The 25,277-nt window shown below is 39.2% G+C and overlaps 1 protein-coding gene across 3 annotated transcripts in view; it reads right to left on the reverse strand.

Moving 5' to 3' along the window:
- Window positions 1–6,465: 6,465 nt before the first annotated feature.
- Window positions 6,466–25,277, reverse strand: part of stat5a (signal transducer and activator of transcription 5a) — a 51,496-nt gene continuing 32,684 nt past the window's right edge. For all 3 annotated transcript variants that reach the window (XM_080906415.1, XM_080906416.1, XM_080906417.1), the window contains 18 exons: window positions 24,402–24,545; window positions 24,098–24,254; window positions 22,879–22,968; window positions 20,974–21,148; window positions 20,209–20,339; window positions 19,051–19,202; window positions 18,470–18,625; window positions 13,854–14,033; window positions 12,661–12,748; window positions 12,033–12,155; window positions 11,579–11,671; window positions 10,960–11,166; window positions 9,962–10,056; window positions 9,688–9,830; window positions 9,384–9,539; window positions 9,204–9,255; window positions 8,592–8,702; window positions 6,466–8,465 (listed from right to left, as the gene is read on the reverse strand). In XM_080906415.1, coding sequence (XP_080762541.1) covers window positions 8,342–8,465; window positions 8,592–8,702; window positions 9,204–9,255; window positions 9,384–9,539; window positions 9,688–9,830; window positions 9,962–10,056; window positions 10,960–11,166; window positions 11,579–11,671; window positions 12,033–12,155; window positions 12,661–12,748; window positions 13,854–14,033; window positions 18,470–18,625; window positions 19,051–19,202; window positions 20,209–20,339; window positions 20,974–21,148; window positions 22,879–22,968; window positions 24,098–24,254; window positions 24,402–24,529 — 2,361 coding nt within the window. In that variant the 5' untranslated portion in view covers window positions 24,530–24,545 and the 3' untranslated portion in view covers window positions 6,466–8,341. The remainder of the gene's footprint in view (window positions 8,466–8,591; window positions 8,703–9,203; window positions 9,256–9,383; window positions 9,540–9,687; window positions 9,831–9,961; window positions 10,057–10,959; window positions 11,167–11,578; window positions 11,672–12,032; window positions 12,156–12,660; window positions 12,749–13,853; window positions 14,034–18,469; window positions 18,626–19,050; window positions 19,203–20,208; window positions 20,340–20,973; window positions 21,149–22,878; window positions 22,969–24,097; window positions 24,255–24,401; window positions 24,546–25,277) is intronic.

A 25,277-nucleotide genomic window follows, 5' to 3' on the forward strand; every position in this document is an offset into this window, starting at 1 on the left:
TATTTCATGGTTTGCAGTTAAAGCTAATGCCAGAACTCTTGCTCTTTTTTAATGTCATATTATCACTCTTCATCTAGCATGCAAGGATGACCTTCCCAACTCTCCCTTTTCTACTTATGCACTAATTTAGGGATAATCAGCAGGAACAACAGAGGACACTGAGTATTCAGTGCTCATTTACAATATACTTAATATTCACAAAGTAAACTGAAAATACTCTTGTCACACAGCCACATACATACCACAAACTGAGCATCTGCTGACATTTCTGAGGTCAGATGAGAAAACCTACAACAATGAGGGGTGTGACATTCAGTGTCAGACCAACTCACATCATCACTTGAGCTATAGCCCTTGAGCTGGGAAAAGCAGCCTCCTTTATAACCCACTAAGAAGGCAAATCAAATCATGTCCAATCTGTATATGAAGAGACGTGTGCAGCAGAGAGCATGACTTATGCTCAGATTTGTGAAATGTGGCCAGACTTATCAGTGCAAAAGCATCTCTATATCGCGAGCAGATTTGGTTCTATATTTGGGTGGTTATCTTTTACATGAATGCTGCATACTGTGGAGAAATTATTTCTGCTAAATCACAACACCCACGGGAGACACACACAAGATTATTGTGAACAGTATACAATCATCAGATGTGTTCAAAGGGTATGAAGGTCTGTAGAAATTAAAGTTTTCATTCAGGATGCCTGTGTTTCTACTCGGCCTGAGACCACAACGCACCACCCTACAGCTTCTTCTCAAGGACAGGTAGGATGTGGCAAGGGGATGAGAGAATGAAACGACTGCTGATATAAATAGGCAGTGACTTTTTTAAAGAGGAGGCTAGAGGCTTCTACCCCTTTCTTCCCCTTATTCGCTTGTTGCTCTCTCTCCTTTCCCTTCGCGATCTCTGAGGGTCATGTATTATGCATTCTCAGAAATTATTTAGCAAAAATCCTGCTTTTAAAAGCTTCCCCACCCACCCCGGCTGTCTCACTTTAATGTGAAAAGGCCTCAGACGACCGGTCTCCAAACTCAAGCGATAGTTCAAAAGAATTTCCAAGATGTGACCGCAGTCAGTCTTTTTAAAGGGGCATTATACACCCACATTAACTGTATGTTAGATTGAGCTGTGATATACTTCTTTACTCACTATGGGCATCAAGGCCCAATGAATTACCACATCAGAATCACGGGAACTAAATAAACATTATTTTGTTTGACTGAGAGTAAAATGAGCTAAAATAACTGTGAGCAAGAAAGAGAAATACAGAGCAGGCTGCATCAGCAGTTTTAAACATTGAAATGGCAGTGATGCTCTAAAATAACACCTTGTTGTTTTCTATTGAGGTTTGTTATAGTTTCCTGTGGCAGGATGTCAGCCATAGCTGTATACAGTAAGGCGCTGCTCCCTGCTGTTGCAGTAGCTGCCAGGTTCAGGCCAATGAAATCGCCGTTGCCGTACCTGCAAGCATCTAACGGCTCTCTCCTCCCTGAGTGCCGGGAGGAGTCGCCTTCTCAGAGATTTAAATGAAACCACAAGAGCAAGGCATATATTAGTATATGGTGAGAAATGAAAACTCTAAATATCAGCGATGACTGTCTATAGAGGAAGTTCACGATGTTCACAGATGGGGAGTGGAGGGTGTGTCTTCCTGATCTTTGTCACCACTTCCTGTGCTAGCACATGTGATAATTGGTTAATCAGGAATCGAAACCACAAATAAAAGAATGAACATTAGAAACGCTTTTTAGAACTGTGCTTTTTTTTTTTGCTTTTTTTTTTCTACACACTAATTGTGCACTTCCAATTGATTTTTTTAAGGACAAAGTCAAAAGAGAGATAAGTCAGATAACTAGCCAGCTGAAATGCCAATGACCAAGCTTCATGTCAACTACACACTACACAATCTTAAAGTGACGCTGTTGTGTTGACAAACTCATCAAACTGACAGATGGAAAAATAAACAGCTGGCAGCATATTTAAAACATGTTTGTGGTAGTTCCCACGACAGGGCGAGGAGAGACTGGGGCAAGTTAGGCAGAGGACCATTTGTGTTATTTTTGCCATGTATGTAGATGTTTCTTGCATATTTTCACACACTGTTCTGCAAAGTGAAGATTCTTTCTCCAGAGGTAAACAGCCAGCTTACATCTTACTGTATAGATAACTTGCACAGACTACAATGATTGCTAATTCATGACTACAACAATTATAGAAAGAGTACCATGTGTGCAGAAGTTTACATAAAATGCTAAAAATGGAAAATGTGGACTGTCAACTAGTTCAACTTTTTGACTAATGTTGCACTTGCTCACCCGAGGCAGCATGGATGTACAGCTTGCTGCTTCTTGTATCTCAGCTCTAAACATTTCTTGGTTAAGATTACTTCTCTACAACAACATCTTTTGATCTGCTACGAAGGCAGCGCTGTTGATGCCTGATCAGCTATCAGTTGCATCAGTGTGCGAGCTGAAGTGAATGATACACATCTTTTGGCTAGAATAAAGTCAACCTTAAAGTCGTCTTTGACGCCTGAGCTTCCGATGCATCATCAACTTCACTTTCACAATCTGAAGAACTGACTTCATTGCTCATGAAGAAGAGTTTCTTGCTCTGCGGTGATCTATTATCAGATGTGTTTCTCATCTTCAGTTCACTAGCCTTTACTATATGTCTATTTGTAGTGCTTGTCAAAACGTTGCAGATACCCATATCATTATGTGCATTGTAGTGATGTAGCAATTTGATGACCAGCTTTGTTCACAAAGTATTAAATCAGAAGATCATTAGATAATGACTCCTCTGAATAATGGGGGAAACTGAGCTCAATGTAACCCACTGACAGTGGCCTAATCTTGGCCCCATTTTGAGGACAATTTTTTATGATTTAATCTTAGACAGTAAATAATTGAAATACTCTTTGTACACAGCATAATGATTACGCTGCCTGATAATGTGAATAGAAGCAACAATGGACAAGAAAGTCTTTTACCTTATCAGGTGAAATCAACCCATGCAGTATTTTTTTTCTTTTGGCAATTCTGCTATGTGCTTCAAAAGAAAAAGCTGTACTTTTTATCCATCATAGGCACAAGACAAGAACCTCTTAAGACAGATTATTGAAAATGTGGATATGGATACAGGTTCTGAAGAGAACATCCTATATACATCAACAGCATGCATGCCAGGAGTGAATCAGACATCAGTGTACCAGGATCTTCAGAAATGGTATTCAGACAGGAAAAGGGCATGCTAACAGTAGCAAAGAAGTGAAGGTGACAGGGATGGAAGGGGCGGGATTACCAGAAGATAGGTTACCAAATATACAGGACACCTAAAAATACCTGAATATCCCACAGGCCAATGGGAGCCATTATTTAGATGCAAAAAGATCTTTTGCACTATGACCATATTTGTATGTGAAAAGAAGCCAGCTCAGTGCTATGAATAAGACCCCAGCCATCAACACGTACACCTTTCCAGTGAAAAGATATCAGTCTGCATGAATAAGCTTTGTTAATAATCTACACTTTTTCAATTGAAATTTAGCAACAAGCACTGGCCGTTTTCTGATCCTGTGGACTCTGCTGACATCTAGTGGTGGCTCTTTATTTTGGTTCATAAAAGTTAGAATAAAGATAGAGATATTAAAGTACAGAATATGGCTAACAGCTGCTTCTTTGAAAAGTTTCTAGTTTTGTTTAATTTTAGCTGACTGTCCTCAAATGATTTGCTGTTAAAATCATGAATTCATGCTTTTTATTATATGTGTCATGAAATTTGTCATCCTCATGTTAGGCTCACTTAGGACATCACAGAAAGGAGACACAGTGACAATTTACAAGGTCAAGATATATATATATATATATATATATATATATATATATATATATATATATATATATATATATATATTATGTCCTTAACTCAGAAAGTGTGCTAACTTATACCTATGTGTATAGTTACACAACTATAGATGGAAAATAAACTATCATCCTTTCATGAGCAGAGCAGAATCAACTTTTTGGGATTTCCTCACCTGGATGACTGAGCACACATCGAAGCATCAGGAGATAACCACACCTTAAAAGTATATTATTTTTCGGTTGACCTACAAAACAGTCTGCGCCCTCAAAACTGACATATCATATATATTTTATTACTTTCATTGCAAATGGACACAGCATAATTACTGTAGCCTAATTATAAAAGCATAATTTCATATATCTCACTTTCTCTATCTTCAGTATTTATTAATTTATTTAATTGTATCATTTTGGGGGGAATTCTTCTTCTGTACACCGCTACAGTGAATTTGAAATCAAACAATATTGCATTATGCAGCCATTATAATGCCTAATTCCCTTAACTACGAGGTTCAGTACTAATTGGGTAAAATATAGTTTTTAAATAAGGATTGTTTTTTTCAATATTTGATAAAAAATCCTTTACAATTAATGACTGCCTGAAGACCACGATCAATGGTTATCATCAAATGCCGTGTCTTCTTTAACATGTTCTGCCGGGCCTTTGCTGCAGACGCCTCCAGTCAACGTTCAGTTTTGTCTACAGTAACTAAGCATGCTTCACTGGGTTGTGACTTCAAATAATATCCAATTTCTATCAATATCTGTCGGTTTTGCAGGATTTGGAAAACTAATCAGAAAGTAAAGCCCTGTACATTAAACTTATGGACCTACCTGCAGTTGTTCTATAGTCCCTTCTGTACTGTAAATTATTTTAGGCCCAATTTCTACAGGAAAACTTCTACTTGAGTCTGTTGAGTCTTCATATGCAAAATCAAGCCTTTGCGCTATAATAATAGTTTGTTTGTTTATTTGTTTAAATAAAAAGCAATAGAAAAAAATGGGCAGAATGTGGTTAAGTTTTACTGAATTCCATGGAAAATAATGTATCTCTTATCTAGGCATGACACAAACCAGATAAGTGACAATTTAGCAAAAAACCACACAAAGCCACGTTTCCTGCCTCCACCAGATGGCAGAAACGAGCTGATATATAGATTCCCAGCATGTGAAATAATTTCCTTTCAAATAGAGGAAGACACCAGGGTGGATCTAGAGATATTTTCTTAGGGTGGCATGGAAATGAGATGGGGTGGCCAACTCAAAGCCATTTCTTTACACATTGGTGTTACATTCTGTAATATGTATCAAATACGGTTTAAATACAAATGCAGCAAGTATGCACATCATTCATATAGACATAGTCTATAACTTTCTTACTGGCTTTGGCCCAAATAATATTTCAGTTACATAAAAATGCCAAATTTGATTTTATGTACTGTATAGCCTATATAATAAATAAGCATGTAGCCAAATAAGTGTGAAATCCAGAAAGCTACACGTGAGATGGATCAGTAAAAAGTCTTTAGTAATAATCAAATTGTTACACCAAATGTCAGAAATCTGCACTTTCATGAAGAAACGGGTGTATTTTTCCAACAGAAATTTAAACCTCATTTTTCATGATTTACTGGGTTACGTAAGACTCACCTTCATAGCATTTCCAGTGTAACAATCAACCACCTGTGTTGAAATCTCAAATGTTATTGATTCAAATTGTGCTCAGGGACAATTAGAGGTGTCAGTTGCTGCTAAAAGCAAGAAAATAAAGCAATTTTGGTTGCTATGCAAATTATATTATGCAACATATTCAGTTTTAGTATCTATAAGTCAACGTTAATTGCAGCTAGGCTCAAAGTATTAATTCTAGCTTATTTTAATAACCAGTATTGTCATATGCAAAACTATGGTGGCACTGGGGATGGGACATTCTAGGCCTGCCCCAGATCAGGGGTGATCTGACTTTTGACAAATGGTCTATTATTTTTCCAATAAGCTTTCCGTTTCTATACTATTTAGAGTTGATCATTCAAAATAACTGAATGTGAATCTCATGTTTTTAATTGTATTTATCGTTGGCCCAATGCCACGTATTTTTTCATTGTGCAATATGAAAAGCATTTTGAATTCTCCATGCTCCAGTTTGCAAGCCTGTTAACACCGTTGGAAAACAGCTTAACATCATTCAAAAGCTTCACAGGCAGTGTGGGTGAATTATAATTTATGGTAGGAAACAACTGCCTGGCGGAGAAACGTGTAAAACTTTAAATCACAGTGGTATGCTTCGTGCAATAGTCAATATATTCATGCAAATAGCTAGGCATGTACTTTTAAAGTACAGTTTTTTAGTCGTTTAATTCAATGTCAAGAATCAAGATTCTTTGGCGATGACTTCAGCTCACATTCTTAATCTGGCATAAATTACTTTGATTTGTTTTCTCCATATGGAAGGCCTCATCGAATATCGATTAGTCCATCACTTTGATATCATGTTGTACTGCATATTATTACATATTACTTGTTTTACTCTGTATATTTGCACATACAAAACATATTTAGCACAAGACATTTAAAATTCAAAGTATTCCTACAGATTGAATTCAAATTATTTATAAAACTTTATTTCCTTCTTTTCAACCCAACAGCTTTTTCGCTTGGAAAACTTCCAAGTCATAAACCCAAACCACAAACAGGGTACGTACATAAAACAGCACACAGCGCCATCTATATCGTTAAAAAATACACAGACTACAGTGAAACAAAGCTCAGAAGTGATGATAATGAGAGACATAGCACAAGACTGTCCATGTAGCTTGAGATTTCTAAAACAGGAAAGAAAGTGAGGCAAAAGAAAAAGTTTTGTTTTTTTTAAAAAAAGGAAAAGAAATATTTCAAATACTGTTGTGTTTACTGGACAAACACAGAACTACACCTTTAATTTCCAGTTGCCGTGCATCCTTTTTCAGTTGCTACTTATGGTCAACGGGGGACTTCTTATCTGACGGAGAGAGTATTGTACGGTCATGCAAAAGGTTACATTCAATTTGGGAGTGCCAGTGAAACAACAATAATAATAATAATAATAAAATACAATTAAGATAGAGAAAATAAATTCATATATTTCGTATACATAGATCTCTTCTTTTTGGCTTATACATCAGTTAAGCAAAGTGATTCATTCCTGAGATGCAAGACAATTATTTTTTATGTGTGTGTGGACGGGTGGGGGAAATCAAAAGTCAGGTAAAGAAACAGACTGACACAGTTCAACATCCTAGAATCCTAAACATGACCCAGCAGCTTGTGAGTATGTGCAAGCATTCGAAGTCTGCACTCGTTCATAGATGCAAAGAAAAAAAATTATATATATATATATATATATATGCACTGAAAGGCAGAAAAGTCACAAGGGAGCAGAACAGCCTCAAATATTCAGGCATTAACAATCAGACGTGACACTTCATGATTCCGGTGTTTTCCAGGTGAGCAGTTTCAAGCATAAAAACAGCCAACAGAGTTAGCCTGTGCAGCAAGGGATCGTCTTCACAAAAAATAATGCAGATTAAAAGAAGAAAAACTTCTGACCGTACCTACTGGTGAGAATGTGGTGCAGAAAACAACAAGAGAATCATTAACAGAGACTGTCAGTGGAATAATGCGAGGTAGCACTGATGAGGGGCACAGAGGGACCTGAGAGGACAAGCAGGCAGCACTGGGTAGATGCTCAGATTTGCATTTCAGGTACAAACAGAAGAAAAAGTAGCCCTGTGAGAGCAAGGGAGGTACATAATTCTCCCCTCCTTTCAGCTGGTGAACAAATCAGAAACAAATACACCTTAAATTTGTGCATGTGTATCTTTGAAGCGTGTGTGCTGTCAGTGAGCAAAGAGTCACTCTGCCTTTAGGTTAGTGTATATGGGTTTGAAAAAAAAACTCTCCAGAGCAGTGACTCGGATTATGTTGTTGGGAGCAAAATCAAAACTTTTCATCAAAGTTTCTCTTTTTTCTTTCTTTTTTTTGTCAAAGGGCAAGTTCAATGTCACTAATAAAATACTAATAACCCATTTACAAAGAAGAAAATATAAAATAAAAACATTCAACTTCTAAAATAACTTCATACAGTAGCATATTTAAAAAAAAAAATCAGTTTAAAATTAATTGAAAATGCATGCACTATGTGAGTGACCATTACTTCTTTTTCATAACATTGTAACATTAGAGGTTTTGCATTATACTTTCTTTTACAAACACTGATTACACAAATAAAAACAATATGAAGTCACTGGCATGCATGTTTTCATGCTGGAAAGCAAAAAAAAAAAAAAAAAAAAAATCGCAACCATTATGAACATTTCACATTATAGCAATCTGAAAAAAAATGAGAGAGACCAATGGAATTAAACCATGTCGATGTGAGTAGGGCAAGTTGCTGGGCAGGGCTCATTTGGTTTTGTTGCGAGTTAAACGGTCAAAGGTCACGACTGCTGGCCACTCCACTGGCTCTCTACAGGCCGCCGGAGAAGCTCTTCTACATGCCTCGCTACGTCCATGGTGTCATCTAGGTCAAAGTCTCCATCTGCATCCAACATAGAGTCAGCCCTGCCACAGGAAATAGATAGAGGCCACTCACACAAGCTTTCGGCATAACGGCAATCAAACAGCAGGAGATACAAGAAACTCCTTGCACGCACAAAATTGGGACACGGAAAAATGTTGTAAACTCACATAGCTGGATATATGCCATAGGCGTGAGGGTGACTGACAGGTGCTGGAGAGGCACCTTGATCCATGTAAGTTGGATTCCCACTTGCTGGGTCTGGATTGGCTGTGGCAAACCTGAAAACAACCAAAACACCACATTTTGGTAATGAACAAAGTACATATACATCTCTGAATGTATCTACACATAGACACAAGGAAAAAAAAGAAGAAAAGAAAACAACAACCCCCCATGAGCCTGTGTTCAGTAGTTGCCTAAGCAACGATCCTCAGCATGATTTTCAGGCCTTCTTGTATCATTATGGCCGTTTTCCATATCTGCAGGTGAACCAACTGTGGAGAAAGGCAGGGAGCGTGCCTTGCTAACTAACAAGCCTAACTCTTATGATCAGCGGAAGACGAGCTCGCGCAGGAACCCAGGCCGCGCTTAATTGGCCTCCTCCAACTGTAACAGCTAGCTAATAGCTGATCTGAATTCATGGCCCAGTATTTTGTGATTAACTCTAAATTGTGCTTTACAGAATAAAATGCTGGGTGGATGACAACGAGAAAAGAATGGAGAGGAAACGGTGATGGAAGGACACGAGAAAAAGAGAGAACAGGAAGCCGGACACTTACTCAGGCACAACTTGTTTGATCTGTGGTTTCACGTAACCGTCAACTGCTTTAGCTTTGAAACAGACAAGCACAGGCAGACAGAATAAGTAATGGCTCGATGTGATCATCATTCAGTAATGAAGGCTTCGCAGCTGTGAGATTCAAATTTGAAAGTAACAGTGTGCTCAGAAGGACGCTTACAGAGAGGCGGAGTGTAGTATTTGGAGAAAACCTCATCCTTGGGTCTGTCAGGGTAGAGGAATAGAAGGTGGTTGAGATCACTAATGCGGTCAGCCAGAGAGCGAATGGTAAAGTCTTTGGTTGTGTAGGGCATAAGGTTCCAAACCATTCTTTCACCTGCGAAAAAAAACAGCAACAAAAGAAAAACTGAATGGGATTCCTTTATTTCTCTGTGGCTTCTGTGCTTGTTAGAAAGAGGCCCGTCTGATGAACGGTGTGGTTTAAAAAACAAAAATGGAGAAATTTTGTGTTTTGCATGCTTTACCTGCTTTGTTAGGATTTTCTGCCACCCAGGCAATTGTAATTCCTCCAATTTCAGAATCACTAAAGCGCAGGAGGAAGGTACCGTTGGGTTTAGACATGAGCATATCCTGAGCTTGCTGCTTGTTCACAAAGCCCAGGATGGCTCTAAAAATAGAGGAAGAGAGACATTAATAAAAAAAAAATTAAAAAAATAAAATAAAAATTGTGCCTCGTTCTTGTCCCTCCTCATTTTGAATCTTTTGAAACTGAACAAAAACCCTCAGCAGTTTCCTTACCCATCATTCCAGTGTGGTTTCAGATGCTTTTTTGTGAGTTCCATCACACCATCAAACCACTGCCAAAATGTGAAGTTCCTCCCTGGCAAGCTTTCCTGTAAAGGGGCATAGTTTGGGGAAATTTTTTTTTAAAAACACATGAAAAACAAACAAACAAAAAAAAAACCCCAGACTGAACTGACAACTGTTAAAATGTTTTTAGATGACCCAATTCAGTCTATAATAATGAAAATCTCCTCAACCGCTGACAGTAATCACAGTTCTCTTTATGATTTTAAAATTTGTGCAGCTGTACACGTCTCTGGGTAAAGTTCTGCATATTTCTATAACCTATACTTACATCTCTGGAGTGATTAAAACTTAATGTTCCTGTAATCTAATAAGACCCGTGGCCTGTGGTGAATCTGAGTGCATTTTCTGAATCACAAGCTACTTAGAAGCAGAAAATGAGGCTTTCAGCATTTTTTTTTCCTGTGCGGATAAACAAGCCCATTAAACCGACCTACACTTAGGTGGGTAAGTATTTGGACAATGACACAATTTTTGTCATATTACCACTGTGCACCAGCACAGTAGGTTTTAGATAAAACAATCAAGATTTGACTGAAGTCTTTCATGTTGAATTAAAGGAGTTTAACAAAACATATTGCATTAACTAATTAGGAAGTACAGCAATTTTGATATATAGTTGCTCATTTTCAGAGGTTCAGTTATATCAGAGATAAATTTATTAAACCCCTTGAACTGCTGCAAATGGAGCAAGAAATATTTCTATATATGAATAACAGCGCAATAGTAAATCCTTTCATGAAGAACAAGTATGTGGTTCAAATGACTAACTGAACTTTGCCTGCAGGCGTTTTAAAAATGCATGAAGTGCAGCACGACAGAAATCTATACTTTCAAGCTAAAACAGATATATGGAATACTCTTCATAAAAGCTGTGTGCATGTATAGAGACGAACAGGATCATGAGTAAGAAAGAGGCCGTTTCTAACCCTGTTAAACTGTGACCAGGTCATAGTCATGCTCCGGTAGTCATCAGGGTTGTTGCTGGAGCTGCTGAAGGCTTTTTGAGCCAGAAATACCAAGTTCTCCTCCGACAGACCTCGATTACTTTGCACCTCTGCCTTGTACTTCATGTTGATGACCTCACACAGCTGAGGCCAAAGCACCTTATCTGGCACGAGGAAAGGCACCCGGCCCTGCAACACACGAAGAAAACAGCAAAGAATTTTCACTCACATCACACAGACACAAAACATAAGTGACACACACGTTATGCCTTTGCATAAACATTTTTTTTTTTAAAGAAAAAAAAATTTAATATTTAATAATTGCATTAAAAACCTAAATTTAAAACAGATTTAAACATGCATTTGTGTTTCAGTTCCGGGCTGCACGTGTTACATTACATCTAAAGAACTATCAATTATTTTGTAAGAGCTAAACTATTTAAACATGTGCACACTTCAGAAATATTTGATTCAAGGCCTTTCCCAGTTAACGCAGTACTTCTGCATTAGGATACAAAAATATCACTAAGCTGAATAATTATTTAATGCTTGTTCCAGGAAGGTTTGCATTGCATGCAATATCTCTGAAACATTTACGTACCGGCTCTGCAAAAGCGTTGTCCCACAATACAGTTGCAGTGGCATTATTGTCTTGGCTACCATGAACAATCACCACTACAGGAAGTGATAATGTCTGTTCAGAGAAAGAAAGGAGGAAATTGCAAAAGTAAATAATGCACTTACAGCACAATAAAACATTTCTTGCATTTCATACATTTTTTTTTAAACATGATAAAAACAACAGGGAAAAAGACAGAAGGAACAAGTGGGAGTACTCGAGCCAGATTCTTACTTGCAGCATGTGCATGCACGCACACACATGCATATATATATATATATATATATATATATATATATATATATATATATATATATATATATAGATATAGATAGATAGATAGATAGATAGATATATAGATAGATATAGTTCTTTTTTTTAAGTGTGATTTAAAGTATAGTGTTTTTTATTCATTAATTTGCCTACATCCTCTTACCTTCACTTGAAAGACAAGCTCATTGCTTCCAACACTAAACTGGGACTCAAACAGAATGGTGAATTTCTCTTCTGTGACAGATTCTGCTCCTCGTCTGTCCGATCGCTTGATCCTCTTTAAAGACTGCATGATAAATGATGTGCAAGAACAAATGGTATGTATTAACTACGCAGTTAGGCTTATAAGCGTCACACACAGTCAGTACATGCATGCAGATTATCGGGATCATATGTGAATAATCCTTGGAGGGCTCTGGAGATTGTTGCTAACAACATTAGTGACGAAGAGAACTTCACTGAAGCTGCAGGCCGATCCTCCAAAGGACTACTGTTCACAATTTTAATCCAAGGGAAAAAATGCTATATGGGACATAATGATTGGCAATTACTTCCCTTATATAAGCGGCTGAGCAACTCTCCTGTATAGACCCAAGACAATCACATATTTACCTGTTTCGGGTATAGTGCAGCAAAAGAAGGCAAATAGCAAGGCGCTATTATTTTAGATTAAATGTTAAGAGACTTTTTGTATAGAAGGAACAATGGCAATACTACTTCAGCTTTATGGGTTTTTTTTATTTTTATTTTTTACATGGAAATAATAATCTTCACTAATAGCTCATACTTACCATGTTCCTGAAGTGGGCGCTCAGAGTGCCCGTAGTCTGGTGGTACTCCATCACACAGTTATTGTTAAGAATTTCACCACTGCTATCACTGAAACACAGAGACAATAAAGTTAGATGTTATCTACAAATGCATGTTTACACAGCAGGAGCTTTTTGTTTTGTATGGAGGGAGTGGTTGGTAGGTGTGTGTGTGTAGGGGGGGTATTGCGTGCATAATTGGCAGGTTTAACTACCACCATTAGTCTTCTCTAAACACTAAACACAAGTATGGCAGGTTCAGGGCTGTTTTCTTGTTGTCTTTCCTTGTAGCCTGCATGTTTTTATTTCTTCCTGGAAATTAGTGGGTGGAGACAACCTGGATAGAAACCACACCTGAGCAAGTTGGGCTCAGGAGACTATTAAGCTGCCTAGCAAGACCATCTTGCTCACTTTCTATCTCTTCGATTTCCTCACTAACCGGCGGAGCTATGTCGTGCTTTTTGGTTTTACATTCATTCACTACTCACTTCCTCAGACACTGCCTACATACTAAATTACTGACATGCGCACACTGCTGGTTTGTTGAATTGGTTTGTTAAATGCAGTTACGGTACAAAACGCTTAGCATTACTAGACTACACTTCATGTGGCGTCCCTCTTTAGTCACATGCTTTTGAGCGAGACGTTGTGGCAGAAGTCTCTCGACAAGTGGTTTAGATGAGACGCAGCAGATGTATGTAGATTTGCTCTGTAGATTTTGCTAAGATGTAGCCGCTCAGCCACTTTCCCACTAGCTGCCTGGCAGACCTACAGTCTTGTAAGGTTTCTATTAGTTAGGAGGAATGTGGAACGAGGCTGTGGAACAGGCTAAATGCGGATTCTGTGTCCACACCATAGATTCCTCTTAGACATTGTTCAAGTTCCAGCCATGTTTCTGTGGTGAGGTCTCGGAACACACTAGGCCAGAGTTCACCATGGGATCTCGTAATCTCGGAAGAAAACCAAACCGCTTATCTTAATTGCGCTATGGTAACTTATTGCAGTGTTATCTCTCTCTCTGTCAAGGAAGATGGAATGCGAAAAGTTGAGCGTTTAAAAAAAAAGGGGATGTATGTATATGCTGTATGAATGGGTGAATGAAGCATGTTGTATAAAGCTCTTTGAGTGACCAGCAGAAAAGCACTAGTCCATTTGCACCAATGCACCAAACTTACTTTCTTGTGTTTTCATTTTTCAAGAGGGCCTTGGCTTGCTGTTCACTGATGATGGTAGCTTTGACTTGTGGGGGATTCATGTGTACGTTCAGCTTGCCTCCCACTAGAAGGCGCACTGTAGCGGCAAACTTAGTTTGGGTTTTAAGGACCTGTGGAGGTTGTTTCTCAATGATGAATGTGCTGTGGATAGAAGAGTGACAGTTAGAGTGTGACATATGTCTTTATCATCAGATACCTACTGCCACTATATGCACATCTTAAAGCGACATCCAACCACCCGTCCATTTAATTAACGGGTTGTCAAATAACAGCTCTGGTAGTATGTATCAGTGTCACATGAACAACCAACAGTGTACGTGAGGAAATCTTGGGGTTTGCAAATATGTCAGTGTCAAATTCCATCTGTTCCAAGCAAAAGCAAAATAGATCAGTATCATTGTTGTTTAGTGAACTTTAGTACAGCTGCACAGGTTATTGCAGATTATAAGCTCTACTTCGGTCTTAAATTGTTGCTGAGTATTTGCAGCTTCAACTGAAACAATTGTTTAGGAAACAGTTAACTTTCCATTCCAGTTGTGCAGGTTATGTACACAATTTTCAACTGTGGATTTTTTTAAGCTTTTTGCTTTCGTTCTGTAGAAAGAAGACTGACAACTTTGAGAATGTGCACTAAAAAGTCACTTGTCCTATAACTAAGCTTATAGTCTACTCACTGAAACTGTTTCAATAAAAGATAAAACAGGCTTAAAGCATAAAAAAAGACAGCATGAATGATTTATGATGTAAAACATGTTAAAAGTATTTGGTGTTGAATGTTGCAAACTCTGTCCTAAAAATGAAACTTCACAAGGTGAAAATGACCTTATTTGTAACTGTTCCCACTAATAGAGGTCAACAACAGGTCTCTTATGAAATTATTCTTTTGCTTTTACTGTCTGTTGTGTGATTGGCCCAATAACACAACCTAATGATTACTTTGAGCTGAGAAGCAACTTAAAAGCAAACGCACCCTACTTAAGCTGCATGACCATGAACTTGTAATATGTTTTTAATAGCCAAGACAGCGTATTTTGACACATGCGAGGAAGTAGTGTAGGCCTTGGAAAGGTTGCCAGTCCATCACAGGGTTAACAGAGAGACCGGTAAGCATTAAGAGTCACATCCACACCTGCTGCCAGTTAACCTACAAGCATAGGGCTGTTCGATATAACGATATATATCGGATGATGATATAAAAACATCTATCGTTTCATTTTACGCTATCGTTTGTTTCGTGGTGTCGCAAAATAAACTGTTTACGGCAATATTTTTTCATCGTTCTGATGGTCACTGCAGTGGTTATATTAATTTCTTAAAGTTCTCTCTTTCTCTTATATGTAAATAACCACACTACTGACGGACAAGCGCCTGTTTTATGCGTTGTCGTTAGCAACAACGACGGGAACACCTTCGCGTGTCCGCTTGTTTATGTTCCACGTAAACCTTTCACAATAAAGCTCAAGATCCTGTTGAGACTTTTCAAAATAAACTGAATCACGTGAAAGAGCAGATTATTTATGGATGAGAAGTAAAGAAGAGCCGCCAGGTGCTAAAAAATAAACCTTAGACTCAAACGTTAGAACAGGCAACCCGCAGCACGCCGTGTAATAAATACAAAGAAAACAGCATTACAACTTATGTCTAAAAATGTATAGTTTCGTGCATCGGTTAAAACACTTGACTCCGGGTAAAGGACGTGCAGCTGGAAACACTTCACGCAAGTCGAGCTGCCCGAGATTCACAGAATTTACAGAAAATGTTAAATATTATTTTTTTGTGATTTATATCGTTATTATCGTTTATATCGGACGATAGAATTCTTATATCGGGATATGAGATTTTGGTCATATCGCACAGCCCTATACAAGCATATCTTTAGACTGTGGGAAACTGTGAGAAACACTTAAGCATGCAGAGAAAAGAAGGGACGAAGAACATGCGAACTATGCAAACGAGTCAATGATCTAAAGCTAGAAAGACTGGTATCGCTGTAGTTTAGTGAACTTTAGTGAAAGGCAGAGTTGAACAAATATTAGGAGATCAGTAACCTCACTGCAGCAGAACCTGTTATGTATGTGCACTCTACGGCATTAATTGTTTAAGGAAAAAGTTTTAAGCATATAAAGCATGGAGCATGTTTTATGATAGGGTAATGATGGGGTAATGTTCAGCGAACTGTTTTGTTTTGTTAATAAAAACTCCAAACTCTTTATGCTCTAATGACCTGCAGGCTTGAGAACATTAACCTTTCAAAATGACCTTTATTGCTGCCTTGCGCACTATTTGAAGGTCATGTAAGTAATCGCTTTCAAGTTAACCGACAGGGTTAACAATTACTTTCTTCTTAAAGAGTTGGTGCTTCTTTTGTATGGCGGTGTAGCCGTTTTCTGATTTCCACATTAACATTAAAGAGACCAAGAAGTGAGATAACAGCAGAATCAGCGTAATGATTAATCCTGCAGGCTCAGAGGAAGCTTGAAAGCAAACAAATACTGCTGAACTAAGTGGTTATGAGAAGACCGCACTTTGCAATTGCCAGTGTGAAACCTCCCGGGGCTCCTAGGGAGTAAAGATAGGAGGAAACATAATCTGCATTTATATTGTGCTTGATAGCTGTGCATTACTGTCTTGTTTCAGACTTGTCTGTGGCCAGTCAAAAATCGTTGTGACAATGACATGACTTCTTAGTGGGTTATGGGTCCCTGCAGGGAATCTACTAGGAAAGCGAGAGAGGACACTGTCACAAACTTCAGAATACTTCTTGTTCAGAGATGCTGGATGACTAAAAGATACTGGCATATGTGCATTTGGGGCTTAAACTAATGGACTAAAACAAGTTCCCTGTGCACTTCCTTCCCTTTAAGCTCTCGAACACTGTATGCTTTTTGTTTCTGCATATCTGTATAGTTGCATTCTTTGTCTCTGGGTTCGTACGTATTTCATGAAATCTAAAACGCAAATGCTCAGTGCATTGCTTTCACACTCATTATTCTGTATTACATAAAGTCAAATCCTAAATTTAATCTAACTTTTAAGGTATAATCCCCATAGGTTACAGTAACTGAAACCCCACTTTTTGACTTTTGTTTATGCAGTTTAATACAGTGTACAGTGTACTTGTCTATGTGGGAGTGTGGGAGTCATTATTGGGGGCAGTTAGCCAAAGTCCATAATGGAAAATTCCCTTTACCACCCAGACTCTAGCACTATGGATCGAGGTTATTGTAATATCTGATATTGGTAACAGCTATGCAGCTTAAATTGTGCAAGGGCTACCCTGAGAAAAGAGGTATTGATGGTGGATTATTGATGTCTACAGTTACCAGTGCTATGTGTATTAATGTACCTCCACACTATCGCATTATCGGATACCATAGAACAGTCCATCCACCTATTCACTTTTCACTATTTAACTGGTTGCAGTAATCTAATCTAAGCAGAGATGCTGAGACACCCCTCCCTTCAGCCACCGCCTCCTCCTCTTCAGAGACATTTATGTTCCAGCTCTCTACAGCATGTTTTGTGTTTGCCCTGGGATCCCCTCCTAGTGGGGCATGCCCAAAATACCTCAAAAAGAGGGTATCTAGAAGACATGTCTGACGTATCTAAGGGCAGCCCAAACACCCCTTGAAGGAAGGTTATGTGTGTCACTACCAATAGCTTGTGGCCATAGGTCAGGGAAGGAAAGCAGACTGTCCAGCAAAGCTTTGCCTTCTGCTCAGCTCTCTTTACCACAACAGGCTGCGGCAGCATCAGGATTATAGCTTAAGTACAAGGTAAAGAGCTCTCATGTTTCCTTTAACACTCACACAATAAGTGTAAGAGAGAGACAAGAAAACCCAAACTTTAACAAAATTTTTGCATGTGGATTGAATTACATTATTTGATGGATAATTTTGAATGTGGGAGTAATTTCATTTTACAAATAGATGACATCTCTCACTCCATTGACCACAATACCAGTTGCACAAGTAGACCTGCCCTTTCATTGCCCTTTTTGCACTCAGTAACCTGAGTGCATAAAAGGCAATTCCTCAATGTGCAAAAAAGATCCACCCACCGCCTACACTGGCCTACACTGGCCTACACTCACAAAATAAATTAAAGTTGTAGATAAGATTAATGTGCCATTTATGACCCCTCATTGATGTTCCCTCAGTGTTCGTATTTGAGTATGCAGAGTGGAGATTTATGGGTATTCAACAAATGCAGACGTGATTGCATAAAGTCCAAAAAATATCACATAGCCTGAGTGTAAACATGCCGTGTAGTCGTTTAATGCTGCCTGGTTAAAAATCCGACTTGAGCAGACAGAGATCATATGTATGGTTTTTAACACTTCAGAGCTCTGTAATGGCTACTGTCTTCTTCACGGCTGGAGTTAAGGACCAACAGCAAGACAAACACGAACAAGAGCTGCGCACATTAGTGGTTCCACATATTTCTAACATATTCCGCCCCAACCCCCCGACTCCTAGTGAGCTGCACAGCTCTACATAAAACCTGCAGACAACACATAAGCATGCCAGGTGCTGCAGCCTTTGATGTGTAGAAAAACTTGAAACACACAAACACACCTGGTGACCAGTGTTGAAATGATATCTGTGATAGTACTGTTGAGTTCGTTGAGGAGCTCTTCAATAGGTCCAGGGATAGGCAGCTGCTGTCTGAGATGCTCGGCCCTCCGAATCTGTTGCCTGTTTTGCCAAATCGTTTCCGCGAGCTTCTCACACCTGGCACCAATCCAGCCACGCATCCACAAGAAAGACACACAAGTAAGAATAACACTTGAAGATCAACACGACCAGTGCCAGAAATATTATATTTCACCATTACTTATTTTAATTTGAGCTCCTGAAAGCTGAGCTCAGCTATATTAGACAGAATTTAAGTAGCTGACACTACTAAAACTTTCAGATCTGGCTGAATAAGTGAGGCCTTTAAAAATGTAAAGGGCTCACAGCCAGGGATCCCTGACGGTGGGTTAAAGCAAAAAATAGAAAATATGTAAGACAGCCTATGCCTGCCAATAACCTTTGAAAAACCCCCACACAGGACCACTCCAAAGCAAGCTTTTAAACCTGTGACCTTTTGCCTTGTGAGAGAGTCTAGTTACTGTGATCTTGGTGGGAGGTAGAGCGAAAAAAAAGCAACTCACCAGGACTGAAGGATGTCCAGGCCTCCCTCCGGCGGTCCCCCATTGCCTGCCAGTTGTTGCCGTCTCTTCCACTGGATCAGCTCGTCATCCAGAATGATGGTCTGCTGCTTCCTCAACAGCTGCAGTGTTTTCTGGTGCTTCTCTGCCAGGTCCTGCACACAAGCAAGCAAGACACATGTACTTCACCAGAACCAAGTTTTGGTCAAATGTTTCTGTGAATCTGTGTGTGGGCTACAAATTTGTGCGTCATTGAAGTAAACCGTGGTTATGGAGAGACTCTTTTCCTCATTTGGTGACCTCTACCTCACTCTTACTTTTGCCACCTCAGTATATATGTCAATAAAAATGTGGTTTGACGACTATTAAAAGAGTTTCTAAGTTTTTCCAAGTATACCTGCATATGCAGAGACCATGCTCACTTAATTCTGATGCAAACTGAGTCATTTTATGCTATAAACAGGCCCGAAATATGAGAGAAATGGCTCAGTTCAGAAAAAAGCATCAAGGGTTACTCCTATTACGCTTTTAAAAGGGGTAAAGACTTAACTTAGGGAGTGTAATGTTTGCAACTACCACAAAAGCTGCAGAGAACAGTTGCTCATTCTGCATGTCCGTCTGGATGTGACTGCCTCGAAACAAGGTGGGGTCACAAAACTTTACAGGGTTGTAACTAAAATCAAAGTGATGGCCGATTTCACTGCGGGTGTAGTGTTACCTACATATACCATACTTTATTTACTTAAAGTCAAAAAGCAAACGCGGGACCAGCTTTGTGTGTGTATGTGTGTGACAGTCATCATGATAAAATGTCTGGGAGACAACAGCTGTAGCAGCAACTACCACAAAGTTGGCTTCAACCTCTTTGCCAGGTGTTTATATGTCTGTCTGTGGAGAGATTTTATCAGGTGTCCAAGATTTTCTGTACAGTTTAAAATCAAAACCAAGGCCCAGTTCAAGGATGGGTGTAATCTGGCAACTGCACTGGCACTGCAGTGATATGATCTCATTCCACAATGTGGTCTAGTTAATTTTATCTTTATGGAGTGTAATTTACACATTGATACACACACACACACACACACACACACACACACACACACACACACACACACACACACACACACATGAACGAAATAAGTAAGTGCAAGTATGTCTCACCAGTCTGTATTTCTGTAGTGTGTTGGCCTCTCTCGTCAGCCATGCCTCCACAGTGTTTTTCTTGCTCAGAAGGGCAGGCTCTCGTAGCTGGCGGTCAGCAGGGGGCAGTGTGGCCAGGCTGGCCAGTTGAGCTGAAGATGGGAGACAAGTTAAAGACAGAGGGAGTAGAAGAGAAGCAGTAACAATTTCTAACCTGTGCACATGCAATATTCATGTCCCATCCGAGGAATAATGATTTACTCAGGAAAACCCCCTCCTCCCCCTCCTGCATAGCTCAGATATTAAAAAAGATCGATGCTTTCTGTCTGACACATGGAGCACTCGTGAAAAATCTGTAGTGTTACAGAAGCTGTCAGTTTCCCGCTGTTAATCTACATGTCTCAACACAAAATTCAGATAGCTGTATGAAGAATTATCTTTTATATTTAATTTGAACAGTGACATGTGGCACACAACAGACTAAGTGAGACTGATTAACCAAAAAGGGAGCAGCATAATTGGAAAAAAAAAAAAGATCTATTTTAAGCAAGTTGCTCACCAAACAAACAGAGTAGATAAACTAGAGTTTGTTTCTTGATTCAACAAGGAATTAAAATGGTACAGCAGCAAATCTAAATGACTAACAACAGTTAGAAACATTAATTATATGTTTTTTGGTATTTGCAGTAGGTATAAGTTAAGTTTGTGAAAACTGCATTAGTACAAACACTGATTCTGTCATTATGGTCGTGCAGCGCTAAGGAGATGCAAGCCCTCTGGTCTCACCCTGAATGCGCATGCTTTCTTGGTACTGGATGATGAAGTACTCCTGGTTGTGCTGGAGCTTGCGGAGATCGTTCTCAGTGTCTTGGGTCAGCAGGCGAAGCTCCTCAAAAGCCTGGTTGATCTGTTGGTATTTCTGAGACATGCTGTCCATCATTCCACCCACTGGAGAGTTTGACTGTCAATTACAAAATATGAGATTGAGAGACCAGCAAACAGAGACAGACAGCTACTGAACCAAAACTAACATGATGCACTGACTGATGGCTAGACCCCAGCACCTGCACTATTTAACTGTAAAAATTCTCTGGGAACACAAGGATAGTGTCAACGGTGCAGGTTGATAAGGAAAAAATGTATTTGCATCCTCAGGAAGAGTGCAAGGTCACCACAATTTGAAAAAGTGCATTACTGTACCTAAAGGTTCAGACTGAACGGGCCAAAATTAACTCCACTAACAGAAAAAGCATGTTGTGACTGAAAATCAATTCACCACAGGAGTTCAAGGAAGATGTCTTACGCACGGCTGGCTTTATGGTTTTATAACTCACTGCAAGTTATAAAAGTGAGAAATATCTGACTTTCCTGTATATTGCATTGTTAAAGTAGGAAAATAGAAATGGTTTGGTTTTACAAGGCCATTTTAAAGCATGACTGTATTGGCTGTGGTACGATATCACATTTATAATGTTCGAATACAATGAACTCAGGAGATCCTCTAGGATAAACAAATACAGGAAACAGAATAGTTATCCACTTTCCGAATCAGCCACCATTATGTAGTTTGTGTTTTGCGGGCTATGAAGCCACAGGTGTGTTTGTGTGTCTGCTGTTCTGATTTCTTTGGTTTTTCCATACTTTTCACACTTACATATTTCAGATCATTAAACAAATTTTAATATTAGTCAAAGACAACCTGAGTAAATTAAAAAACACATCCCTTTGAAAGAATTCTGGACCACTCATCTTTGCAGAATTGTTTTAATTCAGCCACATTAGAGGGTTTTAAAGCATGAATGGTTTGCTCGCTTTGAACTGAAGCCTTTAAGCATAAATCTAAATGGATTTAAGTCAGCAAAGCTTCCCTAGACCATCACACTACCACCACCATGTTTTACTGTCGGTATGACGGTTCAACTTTTGTCTCGTCAGTCCCAAAAGTCTTGAGGATCATCAAAGTGTGTTTTGGCAAATGTGAGATGAGCCTTTGTGTTCTTTCTGGTCAACAGTAATTTTTCTCTTTCTAACTCTCCCATGGATGCCACTTTTGCACAGTCTCTTTCTTATTGTTGAATCATGAACGCTGACCCTGAGGCAAGCGAGGCCTGCAGCTCTTTAGTTGTTGTACTTGGTTCTTTTGTGAGCTCCTGGCCCTATATGAACCCTATGGATGAGTCCCAAAGCGCTCTTCGAGTAACTTTGTTAGGTCGGCCTTTCCCATGAAGGTTCACCACTGTTCCAATTTTTCTCCATTTGTGGATAATGGGTCTCACTGTGGTTCGCTGGAATCCCAAAGCCTCAGAAATGGCTTTGCGACCCTTTCCAGGCTGATAGATTTCAATGACTTTGTTTCTCAGCTGTTCTCATGTTTCTTGAGATTGTGGCAAGATGTGTCAGCTTTCCAAAGAAAAAAAAGCAGTTAATCACAGTTAAATCGTGATTTTACAAGCTGGGGGTGGGGTTATTTTGCCATAGGGTCACGAAGAGTTTGGTTAACTCCCTTGATAAATAAAATCTTCATTTAAAAAACTGGATTTTGTATTTTTCTTTGTCTAATATTAAAATAGGCTTGACGATCTGAAAATATAAGTGTAACAAACTGGAATGTGGCAAATACTTTTTCACATATACACTCAGAAATTATTTATTTTTATACATGTTCGATGCACAAACACGAATCCCACTTACATTTGTAGCCTCTCGGACGAGCCTCTGCTCTGTGTAAAGGATGTGTTTGATACATCGGACCAGCTCCAGAGGACAGCGGTCATACGTGCTCTGAAAGACAAGGAGCACATGAGCTGTGTTAAGGCCTGTTAGCTCTTGACGAGTAGAGCGGCTTCTGCACACAGGGCTCGCCAATTTAGTAGAATCAAAGGTTCTGGAGCTAACACTGCAGACACACCAAAACCTATTAAGTTAATGAGCACACTTCATATAGGTCCATGACTCATTAGTATACGCCTAGTTAAGTGGTTTGTCTGTTACAGTGTAACAAAATCTTGTTTCAGTTTAAAACTGCGGGTGATACTCTTGTTGTTTCCTGTTTTAAGTGAAGGAATTAAGTTTCAAGTTGAATTGCTTTCACTTCATACCGCACAGAAAGAGAGAAATCATTCACAGTAGCTATATATCTGCATTTTTTTGACTTTTGCAGGAAAGAGAGGAACCCAAGTGACACATTTAACATGTCACTCTCAACTACACGAATACACGTGTGGTCAGCGCCATAAACTGGGAAACAGTGTGGTAGGAATTCAGGACTGCAGTGTGATGTGCGCAGCCTGCCCCATTCTCCCTGTTTTTCCTCGTGGTCTCAGGGAGGGGAGAAAACAAACAGAAGAACAGATCTGTGAAGAGGGAGTTCGATCATAAATAGCAGAGCTGGCTAGCTACTGAGGCCCTCGCTCGAGCCGTCCTGTTGTTTTCCTCTCAGTGGATACAACCTGTTCTTAAAACATTTTGTGCAACATGTGCTCTTTCTGAGAACTACAGTAAGGGAGGCAGTTAAGCTGAACAGCTGTGACTTCTAATCACATCATTTTGTGACATTGTAAACAATTTTATGCTCTTCTTAAAACAGTGCTACAGTCTGGGTAGGTGTAATACTGAGATTTAGTACGTTTTGTTTTTATTATTCATTCAGAGTTGCTTTTGAATGCCTTGTTTTTGACATTTCCAGTACTTGGAGTACCAGTACTTTCCATTCCTTATTTCTGTAGCCACAGATGATCAAATCAGGGTCTGACAAACAAGCCACAGCTGATACACATGTACCCGCTGCAAATCAAAGCCAAGCAACTCTAAATAAAACACAACAGCTATTGCTTAATAGCTATTGCCAGCTAACCAAGCACTAAATGGGAACTATATTAAGAATGCAGCGGCGTTCGAATAAAAGCCTCACCTTGAGCTGGTTGGCATAGTGTCCCAGTTTGATTTTAAGAAGGAAACCATCCTCCCCAACCTGGTGCTCAGCCTTGTTCTGCAACTCTTGTATAAGACTGTCCAGTAAGCGTTTGGCCTTAAACTCCTCCTGTGGGTTCTCCAGGTCTATGGCATCCCTAACACACACGCACACACACACAAACACACACAATAAATTGTAAGATGTTGAACAGAACAAATCAAAATGTTACAAAAATAGGATTAGGATTTTTTTTTTAACATCCTTTACATTCTCTGGTCACACGTGCATCAAATAAACTCACCAGAGCTGGCTCTCTATCCACTGGGACAGATAATGTCGCACCTCAATTGGAAAGTGCTGACCGTACAGAGATTGCATCTGGTGGAGGGCATCTCCTTGCAGTTGTTGGGCCTGGATCCACACCGCCATCTTCAACACCCTTAAGCTGAAAAAGGGGAGAATTCTTAATTAGAGTGCAGGGAACATATGTTACACATAAACTGAAAACAGTAACTAAAGGGATGTAAAGTGGTGAGAAAAAGATCATTTCAGGTCACTTCGGATCAACTTATGAAACTTTCGCTTTCATTTTACTATTTGCCAAGTGTCTCACCTTTACAAAGACTGCAGAAATCAGCACAACAACCATAGCTTGTCAAGAATATGAAGGGTGGTGAGTTTTGGGGGTTTTTTTGTTTTTGTTTTGTTTTTAAAAAAGGAAGAAAAAAAACCAGCTAAAGTATGAGGAATGATACAAACAACATGTTTATTTGGCATAAACCTAAAAACCTTTCATTAACTAGCATGACACAATTAAAAGGAATAAAAGCCACTTTATGAAGCCATTTAAAGTATAGTGTAATATTACACAGATAGAAAGTTACAAACATTTATGGCAAAAATTCATCTTTCAATTCAGGTGTTTAATCCCAGCTGGTAATGTTCTGCAAAAGCACAGAAGACATCCCAGACACCACATGTAAAATAACTTGTTATAACTTAATATTTATAATTTTTTCCACCGAGTGGTAATTGGATTCAGCTGCAGTAGTAATTAGTCCAGGCTATTTTACATGGATTTTACTCTGCACATCTTTTCCCATCTTCTGCCACACACATGAAAACACGCCACAAACACTTGTAACCTGCTGTAAAATTGTGCACGAGAAGAATGCCT

The sequence above is a fragment of the Rhamphochromis sp. 'chilingali' genome (genome assembly GCF_963969265.1).
Source record: "Rhamphochromis sp. 'chilingali' genome assembly, chromosome: 15".
In the NCBI taxonomy this organism is placed as follows: domain Eukaryota; kingdom Metazoa; phylum Chordata; class Actinopteri; order Cichliformes; family Cichlidae; genus Rhamphochromis; species Rhamphochromis sp. 'chilingali'.